This window comes from Saccopteryx bilineata, chromosome 6 (assembly GCF_036850765.1).
Source record: "Saccopteryx bilineata isolate mSacBil1 chromosome 6, mSacBil1_pri_phased_curated, whole genome shotgun sequence".
In the NCBI taxonomy this organism is placed as follows: Eukaryota; Metazoa; Chordata; class Mammalia; order Chiroptera; family Emballonuridae; genus Saccopteryx; species Saccopteryx bilineata.
This window is the reverse complement of record NC_089495.1, coordinates 55204833-55228796: the sequence shown is the minus strand read 5'-3', so window position 1 is coordinate 55228796 and position 23964 is coordinate 55204833. Positions and strand designations below refer to the sequence as shown.

General features: G+C 38.8%; 1 protein-coding gene across 1 annotated transcript in view; it reads right to left on the bottom strand.

The window, feature by feature from the left end:
- Window positions 1-23964, bottom strand: part of DCT (dopachrome tautomerase) — a 34278-nt gene that overhangs the window by 7897 nt on the left and 2417 nt on the right. Inside the window, exons 2-6 of the mRNA XM_066237018.1 lie at window positions 16665-16964; window positions 14043-14143; window positions 13741-13907; window positions 11229-11408; window positions 9565-9700 (exon numbers count right to left, since the gene is read on the bottom strand). Of these exons, the coding sequence (XP_066093115.1) occupies window positions 9565-9700; window positions 11229-11408; window positions 13741-13907; window positions 14043-14143; window positions 16665-16964 (884 nt within the window). The remainder of the gene's footprint in view (window positions 1-9564; window positions 9701-11228; window positions 11409-13740; window positions 13908-14042; window positions 14144-16664; window positions 16965-23964) is intronic.

Sequence of the window (23964 nt, the reverse complement as noted above, 5' to 3'; positions counted from 1 at the left end):
GCAATTAATCAACAAATATTTTGTTTACAAGCATAAAGAAACTTAAAAATTAAAGAAAAAATATGCATATCTTTTTCAAGATCATTGGAGGATAAAGTTACTATCAAAGTTAACCTTAACTTAGATGATTATACATTCAGAATCTTGCCACACTGGTGAAATGACAAGAATATTTGTGTCTGGAGCAATAGTATGACAAAAAATAAGGCTGGCTGTAAAGACATTTGTATGTTACTAAAGACCAGCTTACTGCTGCTCACCATTTGAGTTCACGTGTAATATCCAGAGACGTTGTTCAATTCCTAGTGCTCTTACTGTGGTAACATGATAACACTCTGGTCCTCTGAGAATTGATATGTGAGCGCTTAAAAGTAAAAAGACAAGCACACAGTTCCATATGGGAAGTTCCCATTTAAAACTTAATGCCTGACCAAGCAATGGTGCAGTGGATAGAGCATTAGCCTGGGATGCTGAAGGTTTGAAACTCCGAGGTCGCCATCTTAAGAACAGGCTCACCAACTTGAGCTTGGGGTTGCTGGGTTGAATGTGGGATCATAGACATACATGATCTCATGGTTGATGGCTTGAGGCCCAAGGTTGTTGGCTTGAAGGGTTGCTGACTTGAGCAAGAAATCTGGCTCAGCTGGAGCCAACCCACCCCACCCCCAGTCAAGCCACATTTGGCAAAGCAGTCAATGAACAACTAAGGTGCTGCAACATAGAGTTGATGCTTCTCATCTCTTTCTTTCTGTCTTTCTATCCCTGTCTGTCCCTGTTGGTCTCTCTCGTCTCTCTCTCTCTCTCTCTCTCTCTCTCTAAAAAATAAAATAAAATAGGCCTGACCTGTGGTGGCACAGTGGATAAAGCATTGACCTGGAATGCTGAAGTTGCTGGTTCGAAACCTGAGATTTCCTGGTCAAGGGAGTTAATGCTTCCTGCTCCTCTCTCTCTCTCTCTCTCTCTCTCTCTCTCTCTCTTTCTTATCTCTTTCTCTCTCCTCTCTAAAATGAATAAATAAAATGAAATAATTAAAAATTAAAATAAAATTTAAGGTAAAAGTGTATGTACATACTTAAAAAGTTGGGTCAGAATTCCTAAATAAGAGAATTCCTATTGCTAATTCCTAAAGAACATTTTTAATCATGCTTGTTATTTTATGGTAATATTTATTTATTCTTGCCTTGTTCTACCAAGGAGTGGAAGCGGTCTATAATCAGGATGTTGCATTTACATTTTCCTAAATAAGCCATATGTGATTGGCATGAAATAGTTAACACCCAAGCTTCTACTTAGCTAGTTAAGCTCTGCCACTGGGAGACATGTATGCCATGCACAGTACAAGAGAGACAAGAGCCATCACAGAAAAAAAGGACATTGGGCAATAACAGTCTTCTTGGCAGTGTGCAGCCTTGATTATGCATTTCCCATTTTACTATACACCAGGTCTTTAAAAATGTTTCATCTGTCATTTTGTTATAACACTGATAAGAAAAATAAATCAGTTCCCAGCCAAGGCCACTGTTTGTGTGCAGTCTGCACATTTTCCCCACGTCTGTGTGGATTTTCTTTGGGGACTTGGATTTCCTCCCACATCCCAAAGATGCACCTGGTAGGTGAACTGATGTGCCCACATTGTCCCTGTCTGAGTGAGTGTGAATGTTGAGTGCACCCTGTGATGGGAGGGTGTCCTGTGCAGGGTGGGCTGCCTGCCTTGTGCCCTGAGCTGCAGGGACAGGCTCCAGCCACCTGAGACCCTGAACTGGAATAAGCAAATTGGAAAATAATCATATCAACTTCTTTTTATTCACCTTTCTTAAAAGTATGAGTAGCTCACATTTATTTCAACATTTAATATGAGGAGTGTTTGGAGTCTTTTTAGAAGTTTGGTGATGTTTTTGTAATCAAACATATGCCATAAGAATTTAACTGTTGTTTCTATCACTTAGCTTACATTCAAATTGGTTTCATTATACATTATTTCACTTAAAGTCACAGTTTCCAAGAACCCACTGATGACATTGAGAACTTATTGTAATTTTCTCTTTCTATCTTTCCCTATTCACTCTCTTATTTTATTCTGACCAGACAGAATAGGACATATTTTCCAGGCATTTTGGAGGAATTCTACAGGTAGAGAAAGCATACTTTCTGAATAAATATACTTAATAACATTGCATTCAAAATATACATATGTATATATCATATAAAAGTATTCAATATGCATTGTATATAAGATATAATAGTGTGTATACTAAAAGAAATATTAACAGCATTAAAATTCAATTACTAAATCTTTCAGGAAGCAAGCTTGTAGTTTCAGGATTATACTCTTAACAGATATAAACGGAGGACTACAAGAACATTCTGCTAGTAGTAAGTCAGCTTTAAAAGAAGTGACCAGTTCAGCCTACCTACCTTATAACCATGCAATCCAGGCCGAAGATAGAGAGCCAGGGTGATGTTAGAAGAGATTCTAGATAACTGAAATACTCCCAGGCAATTCAAGGCTAAGGAATCACCAAACTTCTAGGAGAGTGTTACACAAATCGATGCTAGAATCATCTTAGCTTTGTATATGAATTGTGGTTTGCCATTGTACTACTTAATTTCATCAACAATAAAGTGTGTGAGTTTAGTTTTTCTCAAAAGAGCATGGGTTTATCCTTACAACATCTGGAGTTAAAGAGAACCCCTTCAACTCTGTTTAGCCATTTAGCACCTCCCAAGTTAAAGCAAAACAAACAAACAAAACAAAACAAAAACAAAGCACCCCCCAGACTGAGCCTGTAGAAGTTCTGCCACTCTGGGAGGGTCTGCTCAAGCAGGTGGCCAGGCACCCTCTCTGGTGTCTCAGCTATTATAAAACTCACCATGATGTTATACTCCTTATGAATTGGTGACTATAAATTTCAGTTACTTTAAAATACATAAATTAAATTAGTAAATGTGGCATTTTAAAATGTGAACATTTACTTCCCATAAAACCAATGCCCTCTCTTTTTAAAAGCCAAGCAAAATATTCAAACTTGTCCTTCACCAATTAATGTTAATTTCTATTAACATGATTTAGCAAAACTACATTTCCTCAGCTATAATAAAAGCAACTGTGAAGAGATGAAATTAAGAATCACCAAACCTGGCCTGTGGTGGCACAGTAGATAAATGGTTGACCTGGAACACTGAGGTCCCGGTTCAAAACCCTGAGCTTGCCCAGTCAAGGCACATACAACAAGCAATCAATGAACAACTAAAGGGAAGCAACTATGAGTTGAAACTTCTCCCTTCTTTTTTTCTTTTCTTGGTAATATCTAACTTTAATAGAAGGCAGCACTACTTAGCTGTGACCAGTGGTGGGATTCAAATCATTTAACAACTGGTTCTCTGCCCTAACGACCATTTTAAATATAAAAAAATGATATACAGAAAGGTAGTTTGTTATTTCATGCATTTAATACTTAAAGAAGAACAATAAAAGAGGTGCACAAAACTAGATTATGTTGTAAAAAAGTTTTTAAATGTTAATGGAAAAATATTAAATAATAACTAACAAAAAACAATAAAACTGTTATCTAAGATATTTCTATATTGCCTTTTTTTTTTTTACAGAGGCAGAGATAGACAGGGACAGACAGACAGGAACGGAGAGAGATGAGAAGCATCAATCATCAGTTTCTCGTTGCGTGTTGCGGCTTCTTAGTTGTTCATTGATTGCTTTCTCACATGTGCCATGACCGTGGGCCTTCAGCAGACCGAGTAACCCCCTGCTGGAGTCAGCGACCTTGGGTCCAAGCTGGTGAGCTCTTTGCTCAAGCCAGATGAGCCTGCGCTCAAGCTGGCGACCCCGGGGTCTCGAAGCTGGGTCCTTCCGCATCCCAGTCCGATGCTCTATCCACTGCGCCACCACCTGGTCAGGCTATATTGCTTCTTGATTGGCATCCTCACTTGCTATTTTTTTCATCTATGGTCAGAATGAACATTTCTATAGGCACTTAGAATGCACTGTTGCGCAAATTAATGTTAAAAAAGAGTAAGGAATGCAAATTTGTAATTTCCACATTGGGCAGCTGCCCAGGCGCCTACCTTAAAGAAAACTCTGATTACAAGTGCCATTTTAACAACCAGTTTTCCGAACTCAACAAAAAATTAGCTATTAGTTCTGCCGAACTGGTGAGAACTGACTGAATCCCACCACTGGCTGTAATCAAATCTTATTTTTCAGGATAAATATGTGTATTTCCTTCAATTACTTTAGGAATATTAGAATTTCAGCAATTGATTCAGGTTTTTCTGTATTTTATTATTATATCTTCTTTTACTCATTACTGTGATCACATACAATTTTATGCTTCTCTTGCTTGAAGAAATATCACAAAAACTAATTTTAATAAATGTATGCAATATACTTGCATGAATTGCCTCATATATTTTAAATTCCAGAAACTATAACTCTGTTAACTTAAATGCTTTTAACTTGGCTCTCAATATGTAAAAAATTATTTAAGGCTACATTGGTTTCAACATGAAACTTTTTGTAAATAGTCTACAGTATTTGTGAGTTCTAGGACTAGTGCTAACACATTACTCCTTCGATACCTTCCAGGAAAGGCTGTGGCTTTCTGTTTACTTATATGTACATGATAACATATCCCCTCAAAAACCAAAATTTTAAATATTAAAGGCATTAAAAGTAACGAAGACAAGGGTCATTAAACATCTAGTATCTTTGAACTATGTGTAGCTCACAGAATTCCTTATCCATAAAGACATAATATGGGCTTCCAACTAGAACAGGAAGAAAAATATTACTATATATTTATTCCTATCGCAGAGAAGGGACATTGATCCTTTAAACCAGAGGTTAGGAAACTAAAACCTGTGGCCAAACAGGGCTTACCACCCATTTTTATAAACAAAGTTTTGTTACAACACCACATTCATTTGTTCATGTATTGTCTATGGCTACTTTCATGCTACAGTGGCAGAGCTGAGTAGATACAACAGAGTTTGTCCAGCCTGCAAAGCTTAAAATACTTGCTACCTGGCCATTCAGAGAAAAATGTTGCCAAGCTGTGCACACTTACAGCCTCCCTCAAAAGGAGGAAGTAAGACATATTAAGATGCTGAAAATCAAATTACTAGGATTATCATTATTCCCTTTTGTAGGAGAGATAGATTTGAGGTATCTATCTCTCAATTTGTCAGAAGATTTTGCAAATCTTCTCAATTTGTCAGAAGATTTTGCTTTTCTACTCATAATATTGTGAAGTACTTGATAAGAGGTAATGTGACATTTTTTCTTATGATAGGAATTGTGTGCACAAATGATGCACAGTTGAAAATGTATAATTTAAGCCCCCAAAAGAATTAACTCTTACCATTGCAACAGTATAAATGGATTTAGTGGGTATTATGTTAAGTAAAATAAGTCAGACAAAGACAAATACCATATGATTTCACTTTTATGTGGGATCTAAAGAATGAAATGTACAAACAAAATAAAAACAGACTCTTAGATACAGAGAACAAACTGATAGTTGCCAAAAGGGAGGGTGATTGGAGGGCTGGGTGAGAAAATTCAGTGAAGGCACTAAAAAGTACAGATTAGTAGTTCCAGAATAGTCACAGGATGTAAAGTACAGCATAGGGAAGATGGTCAATAACATTGTAATAACTAGGTATGGTGCCAGATGGGGACTTGAAACATTGGGGGGATCACTTTGTAAAATATTTGATACACCACATACTATGCTGTACATCTTAAACTAGTATAAAATAACATTGAATGTCAACTGTAATTGAAAAGATTAGAAAAGAAAATTATGTTTTAATAAAAACTTATTTAGAGGTATATAGTAAAGATGAATAGATGTATAACTATATAGCAGAAAAGGTAGACACCACAAATGCTTGGCATAGCTGATGGCTGAGATCATAGCCAGAAAATGATGTGAAAGACCAAGTTAGAATGCTTGAACAAGGCAGACGTCTTACAGAAGAGCAAACATGGCTGTGGAGACCTAACAGGTAGGCTCTGCCCTTTATTACAGGTCGGGACCAATAGCACACATTTGTGACACTCTCTTCCTTGATTGCTACCATACATATGGCAAAAATATTTTTAGAATGAAGGAACTGCTCCACCAACTGTTCCCATCTCAGGATTTCTAATAGCTCATTCTCACCATGCTTTTATTTCTCTGGGAGTCCAGAAAGCTCCCTCCACCTTCACACCGCCAGGCAAGCTTAGAGTCATGGTAACTACTCCTTTCCCTTCCCTCTTCTTATCTCCCTTTTCTGTGCCCTGGATGATTTCTAAGAATCATCTCTGAAATACCTCTATGCGCTTGTCAGCAAATCACCTTGAGGCACAACTGTCTACTATGAAGAACAAGATGAACCTTAATTAAGATTTGAAAATTCAAATGCAACGCGTAGTTCTCTAATTTTTTTCCCAACTACTGTAAAGCACACTGAAATTTTTATAACATTTGTGTGGTACTTGACCAGCTTCATAATATCCTAACTTATTATGAGTTGCTTGACACTTTTGCCCAACACCAGATTAGGCCTGTGACTAGAACTTTGCGGAGTGGGAAAAAGAGGTCAGTGGGCTCCCCAGACTGCACAAGGCAGGACTGAATAAAACTGATTTGATTTGTAATCATGTGCTCGTTAGATGATGTCGGGTAGCCTCCCAGGAGTCCAGAAAAAATTGATGGTCCTGAATGTGTTGTGCTATGGACTGAATTATGACCCCACCCACCCCCAAATTTTCTTGTTAAAGCCTTGATCTCCAAAGTGACTATATGTGGATATGGGGCCCACAAGAAGGTAATTAAGGTTAAATGATGTCATAAAGCCAAGACCCTAAGATAACAGAATTAGTGTTCTTATCAGAAGACACACCAGGAGCTCACTCCCTTTCTCTTGCTGCCGTGAAAGGAGCTTGCAAGAAAGCACAGGTTTTTCACCAGGAGCCAATAAACCAGCACCTTGATCTTGGACTTCCCCGTCTCCAGAACTGTGAAACGTAAATTTCAGTTGTTTAAGCCACCCCATCTGTGCTATTTTGCCATGCATCCTAAGCAGACTGAAACACATTGCTAAGATTAACATTAAGGTGAGGAAAATTCGGAGTGGGGGGGGTCATATAATGTTTGCTTCAGTACAATCTACACTGGATAATAATATAAACTCAAAATACTGGTAAAATAAAAAGGAATTGGTGATGAAGTTTCTTCCTGTAATTGCTCCGAAAACATCTATCCAAGGCATACAACCCTGAAGACCATATTAAAATAGTGGAAGGTGAGTTGTGTCTGTAAAACAGACATTCTGGGGTTTCATCGGCTGACACAAAACACATTTATGTTGTCTAAAGCTTCGAAGCCAACCTCGGTGGACTGCACCTGAAGGAGGGCAGTTTGGGGAGCAGCCCCTGACACCCAGGGGCTGGCCTGGCACTATCAGTCAGGTCTAGGCGTTCTCCTGTCAGACACAAAACATTTCATGAACTATCAACATCAGACATGATAACTCTGGTTGTAATGTTGTAATGGATCAAGACAGAAACAACACAACTCCATAAAATCATGTCTAAGCATAGATGAAACATGATCACCGTCCAAGTCACAAAATACCAGACATGAACATTAGCCCTTTTTAGCCAATACAAGGAACTGCCACTGCTTTACTAGTTGCAATTTGTGTTCTCTATAGGTAAGAATTATCATGATAATCATAAAATTAGCCCCGCTTTCTGAGAGCATCCTACCCAGACCAAAGCCCCGATTCCTTAAACCTTCTCCAAATCACCTAGCATCCCTATAGCAAGCAATAATAAGTCTTACATGTTTCACTGCAGGTGTATTCCTCTTGATCTTAGCCTGGAGGACAGTAGGGGCAGCTGGGATAAAGTGGCTCTGACTTGTGCTTACCCCATTTTATTTGTCTTAGGAGAGCCGCTTAGTGAACATATTTTTTAGACTACTAAAATTTCAAACTCTAATTAATACAATACCATTGTCAAGTTTTTCCCTTCTGTTTTAAAGTGAAACTAAAATCAGGCTCAAAAGTATCAAAGGAATTGATATTCTGAAGAATTTTGAAGAGCTATGAGGCTTCTACATAGTCATAGCAATTCTCTCTACTGGCTGCTAACAAAGTAAACGACATCATATGTGATGTTTGTATTAATTGAAGGCATTTTTGGTTTTGTCTGTCTGGCACCCATTCTCCACTCTCCTCCCTCTTCCAACAGAATATTTTTTCCTGCAAAGAAATAACTACAAGCGGTATATACAAGGTTCATGCACTTACTCCTACAATGGAGGTGAACATGTGACCTTGATCTGGCCAATCAGAAGACCTCGTTCCCCTTGCCACACCACCTGTTCCAGGGAAAACAGGTAACCCAGGCTTGGCTAATTCTGGGACTGTTGTCCTGCTGCTATGGACACATGACTTCTTAAGCCAGGTGCTAAACTGGTGGCATGTGTGTCTGTGACTCCCAATGGCCATCTCAGCTACCACATAGAAAGAAACTGTCTAAGAAGATCCACACAGAGAGTAGACCTCATGTGAGTCACCAGATTCAGCAATGCCTGAAGCCAGCAGCACTCCTGAATTTCCCAGTTATGTAAGCCAATAAATTAATTTTTCTTATCCTAAATGCATTTGAGTTGAATCTCTATTCATTTACAAACAAAGGAGACAGGACCAAAGAATATTCCTTCAAGTTTGCATATTGACCCATCCCAGTATGTCCAGTCAGCTCTACCAGACTGTTCTATATATCAGAAGCCTCCTGCAATGGGGGTGCATAGTGGTCATATGTCCCCCATCTTAAATATATTTTCCACTGATGGTGTGTAACAATAAAAGCAAGTATAAGACCAAATTCTAGTAAACCTACAAACACTAGCAAATAGACACAGAAGTGAAAGAACCTGTTCTTATACACCCACGGAAGTCCTCACTCTCCTCTCAACAAGCATCTTGCATGAAAAGGTTTGTTCCAAAACAGACACAATATTCTGACAGTAGGAACAGCTGACTTTTAATCAGAAGCCTTTGGGAAGTGAGGGAACCAGGACCACACACCAAACAGAACTTTGGGCTTCCTGTGCTGCTTCAAAGGGGCCAGAATGCTGGACTTCATGCTAGGGTCATGGTGTCTACAAAGTCCTTCTAACCCACCACTTATCTTCAACACCACCTTTTCACCAATTAAACATCACTTATAATTATGCAAATTTATGATATAATTATGCTAAATTATGATATAATTTATACTATCATTACAGTAATTAATAAATGTACCTCTAGACTGTCAAGACCTATCTAGGATCATTCCAAAGCTAACCATCTCCAAAGTGCCAGTTTCTGAGAAGGGGACTTCAAACCACCCCCTATGGGGCAGACTGAAACTAATTTACATATGCATACATCCCATTGTTCACACAGAGAATAAAACACATAACAAACTTTCATCTTATTGAAAAGCAAATAAATCCAACATAGTATCTAAAACATTTTTCATCTATTCCTAGGCTTTGAACATACCACAAAAATAGGATCATTGGCAGCAGAATGTGGCAAGGCGCTTGTCCCATTCAGGAAGGAATGAACCAAGTTGTGAAGGCTCATCACTTGGGAGTCTGGGGTCCCATCTGCTTTATCAAACCCCTCCAGGGCATTTCTGGAAGAAATCAACAGCAACAACAACAGTCACAAATTGATGGGTTTTTTTCTTTGCTCCAGCCTACCTAATCATCTCCCAATCTGAGATTGGGTAAGGAAACGGGAAGCTATGTTACAGCTCATAGACTAAGAAATAGCCCCAACTTTTTTTTTTTTTTTTTTTAGCCCCAACTTTTAATGATCATCTTCTCCAAGGGGAGGGAACTCTTATTCAGTGCTGGTTTTTCACTTCTAGCTGGATTATATATCTTTTGTGTACTGTGTGACAATTTTTAATCTTCACATCCATCTCCCTCAGACTACAAACTCCTAGAGGGCAGTCTTTTTTTCTTCAGATTTTTATTGTCAGGGCTCAATACCCTGCCCAGCACATGGTCTATGATCAATAAATGTTTTTTGAATTAACATATAATTTTATATTTCTATTTCTCAACTAAATAGACCTGCAGCTTGACTATAATATATATTCAGTGTTCTAACATATCCCAAAATAAACATATCCTGAAATTTCCCTGTGTTTTTTAGCAACCTACCCATTTTCAGGTAATTCTAATTGTTTATAGCCTAACTTCAGTAATCCTCAAACTTAAGCATACAGCAGAATCATGGGAGAAAAACACTCCTATCATGCCCCACTCCCAGATTTTCTGACTCAGTAGGTACAGGCTGGGTTCTAACAATTTGTATTTCTAGCCTGTTTCTAAGTGATGCCAATTATGGTTGTCTGGGTACCACACTTTGAGAACCTGTTCCTTTTCAAAGATAATCTCAAATGTTGCCCTTTATCTTACCTTTGACCCCACCCTGAGGGCTGTACCAACCCTGTCACAAAACCTGAGACCTGCTACACCTAACACAACCTCTGCATTTAAGTTCAGTCTACCCTGACCCTGTCTCCAAATAACCCATCAGCTATATAATTTACACCCAGATCACATAGAAAATCCAGTTTGGGAGAATAATATGAATCTATCCAACATTTCTTTTTGGAGTCCCATTCATGCTTGTTTAAAATCTTATTTATATAAATACATATTTTTCATAATTTTTAAAGTTCTTTTAAAGGGAGAGAATTATTAGCTGGCCTTTAAAATTTACATATGGCAATGTCATTGCTGAGTTGTAATTTAAGATGCATTAAGTCTATAACAGTCCTCTGAGATATCAGTCCCCAATATTAAGCTCTATGACAGATCATTTATTTTTAAAAAGATAGAAAAGTAAAAGAAAGAGCATGAGAAAATATTTTTTAAATACTATATTCAATGAGTTTCCCTGGTTTTGAAGACTGTAATATATTTATGGAATACAAAAAATGGTTTTAAAAAGCTGTTATTAAAACTGCACTATTAATTATAGTGGGTGGATGATGACTTTTCTAACACTGATCCCCTGTTACTCCTCTTATCAAGCCTCTCTCCGTTATTAACTTTGTAAATCTCTCTAACCTGGATTTCCTTTCTGTTCATTTCAACCACAGTCATGAACATCGAAAGTACCCATCTAGCAGAGCTCAGGGCACCTACCTGAAGCTGAAGGTGGAGTTCTGGAAGAAAGGGGGATTGTCAAACTTCTCAAGAGACAGACAATCTTGTACGTCTTTTTCGGACGGCAATTTCTCACCATCTCTACCCCTTTGATTTCTTCTCAGCAAACCTTCATAGGTTCCATTACACAAGATGACCCGGCGGTTGTAGTCATCTAAGCTAAGATTTGTAAGGGGATTAAAAAGAATATGTCTTACTGTGTAGAAAGTATCATAACTTTGGGCCAAGCAAACCAATCAGAGTCATCCAATAAACTTATTATAGTTACCTTACAAGGATCAAAAATATGTCATAAAAGTACTACCTCCAAAGGTACTTCAAAAACATAGATGCAAAAATATGACATATGAATAAATATGCCTAATAATTACTCAAATACTGGAAAGACAGTAAGATAATTTACAGACAAAGTGGTAATTCCTAGTATGTGCATTTGAATCTTAGAATAACTGAAGAGCCTGACCAGGCAGTGGCACAGTGGATAGAGTGTCAGGCTGGGATGCGGAGGACCCAGATTCGAGACCCCGAGGTTGTCAGCTTGAGCGTGGGCTCATCGGGTTTGAGCAAGGCTCGCCAGCTTGAGCCCAAGGTCACTGGCTTGAGCAAGGAGTCACTTGGTCTGCTGTAGTCCCACGGTTAAAGCACATATGAGAAAGCAGTCAATGAACAACTAAGGAACTCCAATGAAGAATTGATGTTTCTCATCTCTCTCCCTTCCTGTCTGTCTGCCCCTCTCTCTGACTCTGTCTCTGCCACAAAAAAAAAAAAAATTAAAAAATAACTGAAAAAAGAATAAGATGACCAGTACTATACTGAGCTAAGCCAATTTGGACAGAAGGAAAGCATTTTAAACAAACTGAAGGCAAATGGAGGCTGTCAGAGTGAAAACAGATGAAACAATATGGAGGGGAGATATTAGGACAAACGCTGTGTTAGAAAATGTTCTAAGGCAGTGGGATGCTTATGTTGTAACATGGAGGCTGACAAAGTTTCACGCCTCCTCCAAAAGATTATATTCTACATGCCTATTGTGGCTGAAAGGCCACTATCAGACTGTTATTTTATAGAGATAAAATGTTAAGCTGTTTCTGTGTGGGTCTTACTGGGTAGGGGGACATTAATGAGGATGTGGGAAATGAATCAGCATCAGCACACATGAGAACCAAAAGCCAGTACCTAAAACAAGGCAAAAAAAAAAAAAAGAGCCTCCAAGGCAACATTCCCAAATGTGTTCCAGTGAGATGGTCTGTGAAATAGGGGTGCCAGCGTCAGATAACTATAGACCCTTCTTGAGAATAATAATACACTTACATAAGAAATGCCCTGAATCACTCTAAATTTAAAAAAAAAAGTTTTTATTAAGCATGCCCTAAATTTATAGAAAGCTCTTTTCATATACCACCTATTAATACCTCAAAGCACTGAAAAACAGTGCTTTATGAAATTATGCTAAGTCACGTAAAAAGCACTTGTTACACCACTGTGTGGTGTGGAACACTATCTGTAGGGCTGCAAGAAAAGCTGAGGATGTGAAGAATGGGACCCCAACTAGCGTGGCTTAGACACCTGAAAATATGCACATGCTCAGCCTCGCGGGGGTTGACAATGCAGCTCTCTCTGTACCCTGGAACAGTCAAAAGACACAGGACAAGGAAGCTTCATCAGCAGGGTTAAAAATAAGATTTTGGAAGAAACAAATGAATAAAGGAAGCCCTCTTAGGGAATCTTTTTCTGAGATCTGAGCCAGGAAAAAGAAACAAATTTAAGGAATCACTGAGGACAGACTTCCTCTTGGGCTGCGGGCTGCTCACCTCCTGTGCTTTTGAGTACTTAGAGCTCACCCTCCCACGCCCCTTCTCCAGCCCCTCTCAACTCCCAGGCCCCTGTGGTCCAGCCACACCAGATTGCTTCCCGAGATCGTTCTAGCTTCATACATGAAACTCCCCCCAACCTTGAACATACTCACCACCCTCCCTTCCCTGGTTGAGGTCTTTGCCTCCTTAGAGCCTTTCCCTGCCTCTTTCCCTGGCTTTGCACATACATCTATTATGATACTTCCTTCTGATACTGTATGATTATTTGTTTATAAGCAATCCACCTGTGTAAATACAAAATGATATTCAAAAGGAAAGCTATGTTTTATTCATCTTTACATTCCCACCACTATGATAGTGCTTGGAATATGACTGGTGCTAAACAGTTGATCTCAAAATTATGGCCAAGCATACTCAATTCACAAATGTGATTTTTTTACCTCTATTTTTTATGAAAGGGCTTAGAGTTTTTTAAAATCCCACCTCCCCCAAAAATATAATTATATAAAAATAAATAAATAGATAGATAGATAAAAATCCCACCTCCCCCAAGAAAGTCATTTTCAGAAACATGTCAACAGAATCCTGCATGCATTAGAAACAGAAATATAAAGGGACTCTCCATTTCTCAGAGTAAGAAAATACGGTCTCTGGATTTCCAGACCAGAGGTGATTACCTATCACAGACAATTTCCCAGCTGGAGAATCTTGAGTTCTGACTAATCAGAGTCGGATCATCTTGTCTTGCTGCCCCGAGCAGCTGGTCTGTACACACATCACACTCGTTCCTGCCTGTGGCAAAGTTCCAGTAGGGCAAAGCAAAGGACTCATTGCCAATAAGTCGCTGAAAGCAAAGGGCATGTCTCATTTAATTCATGCCATCAGATACAACAAGAAAGCATAGAATGCAAAGACTGATACGGGTCTTCACAAAATGTATAGCATAATTTAAAGAATGAAAGGTATAGCATTCACCAACCTGAAGATCTCTTTCCAGCCACAACAAATGGTACCGGTGCCAGGTGACAAAGGCAGGTCCTTGATGTGAAAAATCAATGGCTTTGTATGGGCGCCCTGGTCCTAAAATGATTGAGAAACTAATTAGAGATCACAGAATAGAATTTTTTTTAAGTTAAACCTTACCTAGAATGCGCCTGCAAAGCCAATACAACCATGATTTTCTTGTCCAAAAAAATTGTTTTTGTCATTTATTTTTCTGAAAGCAACAACATCAACAACAAAACAATTTTAGAAGCAACTCAGTTTTAGGATAAATTCCTCTACATCTCTCAAAAGTTTGTCCCCAGAGACCCAGAGAAATTCAGATCACTTTCAGATTTAAGAGCCCATGTTATATAAATATATTTAATTTTAAGCAATACTGTATTTCATTAAAATGAAATCACAGTAGCCGATGTAATAGATCATTAAGACCAAAATAAAATACATTTTTATTTATTTTTATTTTTTTACCGAGAAAGAGAGACAGACAGAAACAGACAGGAAGGGAGAGAGATGAGACACATCAATTCTTCATTGCAGCACCTTAGTTGTTCATTGATTGCTTTCTCATATGTGCCTTGATGGGGGGGGGGGGGCTCCAGCTGAGCCAGTTACTGCTGGCTCAAGCCAGCAGCCTTGAGCTTAAGCCAGCAGCCTTGAGCTCAAGCCATCAACCCTTGGGCTCAAGCCAGTGACCATGGGGTCATGTCTATGACCCCAGGTTCAAGCCATGGGTTCAAGCTCAGGTGACTCTGCACTCAAAATAGAGATCTCAGGATTTTAAACCTAAATCTTCAGCATCCCAGGCCAATGCTCTATCCACTGCACCACCATCTGGTCAGGCAAAATATATTTTTACAAAACATTTTCTAACCAATTATTTATAAATGCATACATTGATAAGGGAGGGATTAATTAAGAATAAAGAAACTTCTACCACACTCAATCTACTTCAGCATTTATATAACCAAAATGAATTTTCACAACTTTTACAGATTTTGCCTTCGCCATCAATCAGTTACAACTACTGGCTAACAAGCCTGGTTGCCTAGACTAGAAGAGAGAAAAATATATACTGGTACATTCGAACCAATTTGCTGGCCACTGGACTGCCAATTTCACTGAAAAGTTGTAGGCAATATAATGACCTCCCTACTGCTTGTTCCACCCACTTTTCCCCTTTCATAACAGCTTTGATGATTATGTAGAAACTTTAGCTAACTTTAGTTCTTTTTCAAAGTACCTATAATAACTTCGGAGAGCTGAAAAGACATGAATATAAATTTAATTTCTGGATACAACTAGAAACTATAGAGTTCTTTTCCTCTTGAGAAACTAGCTTCTCATATAGCAACAATTCCTCAGAGTCATGATAAGAAAGCTATAAAGGTTTATGACCAGAGGAACCTCTTTATCTATCAATAAAGAAAGACAGATGCTTACCCAAGAGGCACGATTTTAAGAGACTCACATTGAGGAAAGGCCTATTGTTGCTGCTATTAGCTACACAGTCCTTTTTAAAGGTTTTAATCCAGAACAAAGTTTAAAGTTCTCAAAACATAATTACGAAGGAGAATAATATTGTTTGTCAAGTGTAATTGAACATTTTTTAATTTAAAAAAATTTAAATTTAAAAAATGGTGAGGGAGAAGGAAGTGATGGGGAACCAGTGATAAACGCAAGGATGGGCAGTTCCAAATGAGAGTGGGACTGTTCAAAGTGAGCTTGATGTCCTCATTCACCCTGACACCCAATAGGGGTTTCCAGATGGGAGATAATGGCAGGTATAGCCAAGGGTTCAGAACTGTATTGAGCAGACCCTGGAATGGATTCAAACCCTCCTGGAACAAACTAGTGTCTATGGTTTTCCCCTGACTGAAAAATGACTGAGGATGAAGCTGAACCTACTAGATTAATGAAGTTCCCAGCAGACAAACCCCCATTCCAAGTCCAACCCAGGCCTCAATGTTTAGGGTCCAGAAGGGCAGGGCACTGTAGCTGTAGACAGTAACTGAGCCAGAAGGAACACGGCATTGCTGTGGCTCAGCTTATGATTTTCATGACAATACAACTCCAGAAAAACCCTGGGCATCCCAGCAGTGCATGGGCACCATAAATGATGACCTGAACATCTGAAAACTAATACATGTGAATTCAGTGTGACACTTCTAGCACAAACACTCTAATTCTGCCCAAAGACATTTCACATGCTTTAACACATATTCAGTTAATTCCTCTAATTTGAAGAAAAGATCAGAGAGGGCTTCCATGGCCAGAGTTAGAAATGTTTTCTTCTGGCATCAAAAGAAACTTGTCTTCACTTTTCCTTTGAGAATTAATGTTGTAGAGAAGAGTTCGACTTTGAAATCAAACCACAAACCACAGGAGAGAACATTTTCACATGACTATAGCCAATGTACAGGAAGAAACTGCTCCAGCCTAACTGTAGGCGGCATTTGACAATTGTCTGATTTTCACAAACCTAACCCTTCCTTCATCTTGTGCTCTTGTGAATTCACTTGCCTGAAACTACTTTCCACCCACCCACCCCCAAACCCAAACCTATAATAATATGCTTTCATTTAAGAAAAATACCCACCTAATAATGTATCTCTTACAGAATAGTAATGGAGCCACACAAAGAAATCGTAAATGCTGCAGTTGGCAACCTGTGGCTGGGTCCCATTGGGCCCAAGCAGCCCCAGCCAGTGTTGCGTAGTGATCACGTAGTCAGGGTGTGTGGTATTCTTTGCGAGGTCTAAGGCACCCAGGAACTGCTCTCTCTCCTGAGGCGTCAAAAAATGAATGTTCTGTCGAACAACCAGTGGTTTCTTCTGATCGCAGTTGGAGCCAGTCCAGCCGAACCTGCAGTCTCCACAGTTGTAGCCAGCAAAGTTCCCTAGAGTATTTAAGGGAGGAGAGGGTGGGGAAGAGATGGCATAAGTAAGTTTATGTAGTTTGGAAGGAATTTCTGAATTTGAATTTAGGATAGAATGGAAGAGAAGATGAAGGTGCTTACAAGAGGGAAAAGAAAGGCAATTTCTATCCTTTATTCTCTTGAAATGTTTGTACAGGTATCTCAAAATGAACCGAACACTAGAAAGTTCCCTAAAAATTTTTCCTGCAAAGACACAGAATGTTGAATGTATGACATGCTGTTATGGCTGAACTTGCTCTCCCCCCAAGTTAATATGTTGAAGTCCTAATCCCCAGTACCTCAGGGTGCGACTGTCTTTGCAGAGAGTGTATTTAAAGGGGTAATTAAAGTTAAACTGAGGTCATGATAGTGGCCCTTCATCTAGTATGTCTGGTGTCCTTATAAGAAGAGGAAAGTTGGGCACAGACAGTTACACAGATAGTGAAGACACGGGAAGAAGACAGCCAACATCTTGATCTTGGACTTCAGACCTCGAGAACTGTGAGACAATACATTTCTGTTTGTCACCCTGTCTGCGGTTCTTTGCTATAGTGGCCCTAGCACACTTATCCCATGTTGTCCTCTACATACTTCTTCTCCTCACTGGCCATGCCAGGGATCCCTTCCTACGTCTCCCCCCGCCCCGACCTGGGACTGAGCAGCAGCCTCTACATCCACGCTGCTGAGCCCTACCGTCCTGTGGCGTACACTGAAAGGCTGACACCAACAGTTCACTGATTCGGAGAAGAGCGTATACACTAAGCTAAAAGTGGAACCCAAATAAATAAGCTGATTTTCAAGAATTTACAGGAAAAACTAAGTGAGAAAGCTGGTTTATTTCACAAAGGAGACAGAGTTAAGACAATATCAATGGAAGCTGTCAGGTCATAAAGGTCAATTAGCTGCCATGGTGTCAGGAAATGCAAATCACTGCAGGTTCCCTGTGGTTGCACAAATGTCTCTGCCCTGTCATCCCAGGGAATGAGGACTAGCCATCTCAATCTCTAAGCAGTTTTCTGATTAACACTGACGTTTAAATTATTTTCGCTTGCTTTTGACTTTTCTCCTCTTAGCCTTGAGCACTGCTTTTGTTACTGCCAAAATCATTGGAGTCAAATGTTGAAACAAAGAGGGAAAATAATACTTTATCTCCTAGAAGATAGGAGGAGAAAAGCGTTTAACCTTGGTGAACAGCTCTCCAGATCACTTCCTCCTCCATCTCACGCTTCCAGATCTTTTTACTTGTTCTTCCTCCTTGGTTGCCTAGGTTACCTACTCCCCCTTTAAGCTTCCCATGGACCCTTTACAGGGTCACCGTTAATTCTACATGTGAGCTACGGATGCTTCCACGCTGTGCTCCCGCAGTTCCTCCTACAGCCATGGCTCGATTAGAGCTAGTTGGCCCCGGGTGCTGAGGGTGGCTCCATAGCCTCCACCTCAGGTGCTAAACAAATGGCTCTGGTTGCCACAGAGCAAGGGCCCCAAATGGGCAGAGCATTGCCCCCTAGTGGGCTTGCTGGATGGACCCCAGTTGGGGCACATGCAGGAGTTTGTCTCTGCCTCCCCTCCTCTCACTAAATAAAAAAATAAAAAGGATTGTCTCTCTATCTTTAACCTTTGGCATTTTGTTTGCTTGTTTGTTTGTTTGTTTGTTTTAACCTTTGACATTTTAATTATAATGTGACTTGATTTGGGCCTTTTTGGGTTTCCTTTGTTTGGGACTCTCTGCACTTCCTGAACTTGTATGTCTATTTCCTTCACCAGGTTAGAAAAAATTTTTGTCATTATTTTTTCACATAGATTTTCAATTTTTTGCTATCTATCTCTCCTCCTTCTGGAACCCCTAGAAGGTGCAGACCAAGATTAGCCACCACCTGTGCCCTACCCAGGGCCACCCAGCATGAGCTACAAAGTGATCTGCAGATGGCTGCTACCTGTGCTGGGCTTAGAGGCACTCAGGAGAGGCCAAGCTGCAAACTAAAGCTGGTTGCTGCTAGTGCCAGACCAGGGTCCACTTAGAGAGATGTAAGGGGTACACCAAAGCCAGATGTTGCTTGTCTGAGAGATTTTAAGAAAGCCTGAAGCATGATCCAAGACAGGACATTGATATGGAAAATCCATTGGAAATAGCTTGTATGGGACTGCAAATTGGGTGGGTCCGGGTCTCAGGTAATCACCAGGATAGGCGAACAATATAAGCCAGGTTGATAGAGACTTAGATATGGCACCTGCCTGCCATCTCTATACAGGAACAATGGCCTCTGCCAGCACTTATGTCTAGGAGAAAGCTACCTCTCCAGATCATGTCCTAATTCCAGATCATTCCATTGCTTCCCGTTCATCTCTACCATACATGGGCTGGGGACCAGCCTGTTCCATATCTCTGATTCTCATCCACCCTTCAGATCAGTCTCAATGTGGCTTCTTCTTTATATCTTTAATTATAGTTTTTATATCTAGCTATATTTTAGGTGGTTCTAAATGATGGCTGTTCTGTAGTTTAGTTGTAATTTTGATGTGGTTGTGGGAGAATCTGAGTACTGAATTTACCTACATCACCATCTTGACTGAAAATTGTACAATAATTACTTTTAAAACATCTTTAATTAAAATGTATGACCTATTCTGGCAGCTTTTATAAAAAATAAAGTATTTTTTGAGGATTGATTGAATAAAATGCATCTGAAGAATACTAAACACCCAAACTTCCAGCTGTTCACCTATAGCCAGATGACTGGAGGTAGATATATACAGTTCTAAAATAAAAACATAATTCTTTCCTTCAAAATTCTAAGAAACAGCAGACCTAAATTTTGAAATAATAAAATCAATACATTTCTACATTTAAAGGCATAAAACTTGTCTTTGAATTTTGGGGTCTCATTGTTCAAACTGAGTAATTCATCATGAGCTTTAAGATTCCTACTCTTTCTTTGCATGATTATTTTCAGTTGCTTGAAACAAAATTACCAGTAACTAATTATCTCCTTCAGCCATTTATTCAACAATTTTCTTGATTAATACCTACTACCTAAAGGGCAGCTGAAATCGAACATGCCTTCCTCTGGGCTCCCACGGTTTTATGTGCATTCACAAATTGCCACACTTTGTAACTTTGGATTTCACCTCTCGAAAACTGTCATATTGGGATAAGAGTTCTACTTCATATGGCTCTTTTTTTTAACATATATTAATTTATTTATTTTAAATTTTATTTATTCATTTTAGAGAGAGGGGACAGAGAGAGAGAGACAGAGAGAGAAAAGGGGGGAGGAGCAGAAAGCATCAAGTTTCATATGTGCCTTGACTAGGTAAGCCCAGGGTTTCGAACTGGCAACCTCAGCATTCCAGGTCGACGCTTTACCCACTGTGCCACCGCAGGTCAGGCTACTTTGTATTGTTCTTATGGAAAACAAGCATGTAAATATATTAGAACACTCAGAACAGTGTCTGGTGCATAGTAAGCTCTATATTATTATTACTGGATACCACTTATCAACTAGTACCATGTAAGTATTTGTTTTCATATCTGTCTTACTCATCCACTATACTACCAACGTATTAAAAATCACGTAATGTTTTTTCCTTTTTGTACCTTAGGGGCCTAACACTATTGGTGCTAAATAAAACATTGGTTGGGTTCATAATGAAGAAATCCAAGAATAATTGAACAGAAGAAAATAGGCACTAGAGGATACAAACATAAATAATGTACAGTGCCTTCATCTAGGGTAGATGGATATGAACACAATGACATATCAATGCAAGTCTGCCTGTGGCGAAAGTGAAAACAGAGGAACAAACCAAACACCAGGGAGACAAAAGACAAGATGTTAATTCTGGCTCAGAAGACCAGAGATCTTTCACAATTTTGTTGAACACAGATGTGTCTTTTCATAAAGCCAAGGTTGCCCATGAAAAGCAATTGTAGGAGTACAAACAAGGAAAGATTTGTCTGAATTTCAACTCACTCGTGACCCAGAAATGTATTCAATAAAAAAATTCATTTTTTACCATGCCACAGAAAAAACTATTCCAATGCTCTGCAGATCTTTTTCATTTTTTAGCTTCTAAACCTGGTCCAAATATTTTGTTAAAATGCTGAAGATAACTGAAAAGTTCAACAATGTAACACCTAGTACTCAAAATGTTTATTTCTTTAATTTAAATTTCCTAGTAGTTTCTTACATCAATTTAACAAGTTAACTTTTTCCTTTAATCCACCAATAGCAGCAGCAAAAAATGTAAGAGGGGCCTTTTAGAAATGGAGAGAGAAAAAATAAAGAATCCCTAGATATCTATCTATCTACTATTGAATATGTTCTTGACAAAAATTAAATTTAAGAAAACAAAGTCCAATACCAACTTAGGACTGGGATACAAATGGAAAGAGACTAAGAGTAACCAGACTACGCAGGTTCCTACATGAACTACATCAGCTCAACCTCAGAAAGCTATTAGACTAAATAAGCTTAAAGGCCACCAATTAGTGAATTTATAAGGAGCGCCAAATAGCCTATTCCTTTTAATTAGGGATTCTATTATTTTAATAACAATACTTTCTACTCACATAAGGCCTTTCATCTATAGAGCTCAAAAGGATTTTGCAGGTGTGGTTTCATCATTATCCCCATTTCAGAGATTGAAAAATGGAGGCAATTAGTCACTTGTACAAACAAGATCTTCTCAGACAACTGTTCAAAAACTATTTGGTGTGCATGTTTTTCAAAAGTTTAGAAACACAGTTACAACTGATCAGTCTCAGAAATGCCAACTGGAAGGTACAACTTGTGAAGTAAATGGCCAAGTCTCCTGAAATTCAGTTCTTCCTGACAATTAATTTCAATAATGTTTGGTTTCAATTTATTCCCATAGAAAATATAGAAGTTTTCTCTAAAGAATTTGAGGACATAATTTAAGATTTTTTTTCCCTTCAGAGTTTGCATTCATTTTTTTTCATTTTTTTTTCCAAATAAGAGGAGGGAAGACAGAAAGAAAGAATCCCTCATTACTCTGACCAGGATATACCCAGCAATCCCTGTCCAGGGTCAATGCTTTGTCCATCTGGGGCCATGCTTGCAACAAAGCTATTTTTAGTGTCTGAGGCAGAGGCTTCATGGAGCCATCCTCAGTGCCTGGGGCCAATGTTCACAAATCAATCAAGCTATGGCTGCAGGAGAAGGAGTGGGGGGGAAATGTAGAGAAGCAAATGATTGCTTCTGTGTGCCTTGACTAGGAATCAAACAAGGATATCCACATGCTGGGCTGATGCTCTACCACAGAACCAACTGACCAGGGCCAGTTTTCATTCTTTTTAATTAAATAAGCTAAAATCTTTTACCAACTTCAAGATCATAGAGACTATGGTATGTTAATTTTTTATTTTAAAAAATTTTGTGGTAAGAACACTAAACATGATATCTACCTTCTTAACACATTTTGAAGTGTACAATACATTACTGTAGTTACAAAGCTATACAGAACTGTAGAACTTATCTTGCTCAATTTGATTAGTTTAGATTCCTCATATAAGTGATATCCTTCAGTATTTCTCTTTCTGTAGCTGACATTTCTTTAGCATAATATCCTCCAGGTTCATCCATGTTTTTACATATTGCAGAATTTTCTTATTTTTTTTCAGGCTGGATAGTATTTAATCGCATATATACACCACTTGGCTAGGATATGTGGAAATTGGAAACCTGTACACTACTGGTGGGAATGCATGAAACTGCTATAGAAAACAGTATAAAGGCTTTTCAAAAGCTTAAAAATAGAACTATCATATGATTCAGCAATCTCACTTTTGGATATTTATCCAAAGGAATTGAAATCAGGATCTCAAAGAGATGTTAACATTCCCATATTCATTGCAGTACTATTCCCAATAGCCAAGATATAGAAACAACCTTAATGTCCAGCAACAGGCGAATGGCATGTTTATTTTTCCACTGATTTAACAAAGTTCAAGATCATCAATAATCAATTTGCCAGAAGTTAATCTACACCTCTTCTTTACATTTTGGGTCACCCTAGAAGAATCCCTGGGGTCTTATTTGCAAACTAATTATGAACCTACCAGAGAAGAGGGCTTTGGAGCACTCAAGATCAGGTTTAAATTCTGAAGACTGGCTTCTAAACCATGAAAAAGCTACCCTAGCAAAGCAAGCAACTCATTCTTTAGGGAGAATACAATTAAAGACATGTGTCTTGCTTTGGAACATATGACATATTACAATAATTATTGTGTATACTAAATAACTTTTCAGCTTAGTGACTAGAGATTTAGTCCTAAGACCAAAAGTAAAAAAGCATCTAGCCACCCAAAGTTGGGATGGAAAAAACTATGGTCCTTAATGAGTCCAGACAGAACAAACATGGAAGGAAGGGGTGAGCCATGACTTGGTAGTGGGCTTCAGAAGCAGTCATGGTCTTGACAATGGTCAGAGTTGGAGACCTATACCCTAAGGAAGTCATACTTCCTCTGACTGGCTTACAGACACGTGAGGTCCTCACAGCCTGGACTTATAGGACAGGCACTGTTTCTTGTCCTCTGCCTGTGACCAGGGATTGTATCTGCAACCTTGGATTATTGGAAGGATATTCTAATCAACTGAGCTACCCAGGCAGAACCCCCTTTTATGTTATGAATGCAGGTCACTGTGACCCTAAGTTATCACTTCTAGAGATATATTTATAAGCATTCCCTCAAGAAAAGGAGATCACAATTATTCCTTCTATTCTGCCATTCTCTATTCTTTCCATCCCTGCCTTTAAAAAAACAAAAAACAAAAAACTTGATACCCAGGTCAAATAAAATAAAATGTTGATAAGAAGTGTTAAATATTATATCTGATTTTCTAATACCTTCTGTCTCAAGATTCTATCACATAAAGATTTCCAACCTTTGTATTCTGTGGTACTCTAACATTGATTGACCTGGAAAGAAGTGTTCTAGAAGATTTTTTGAGTCATGGGCAAA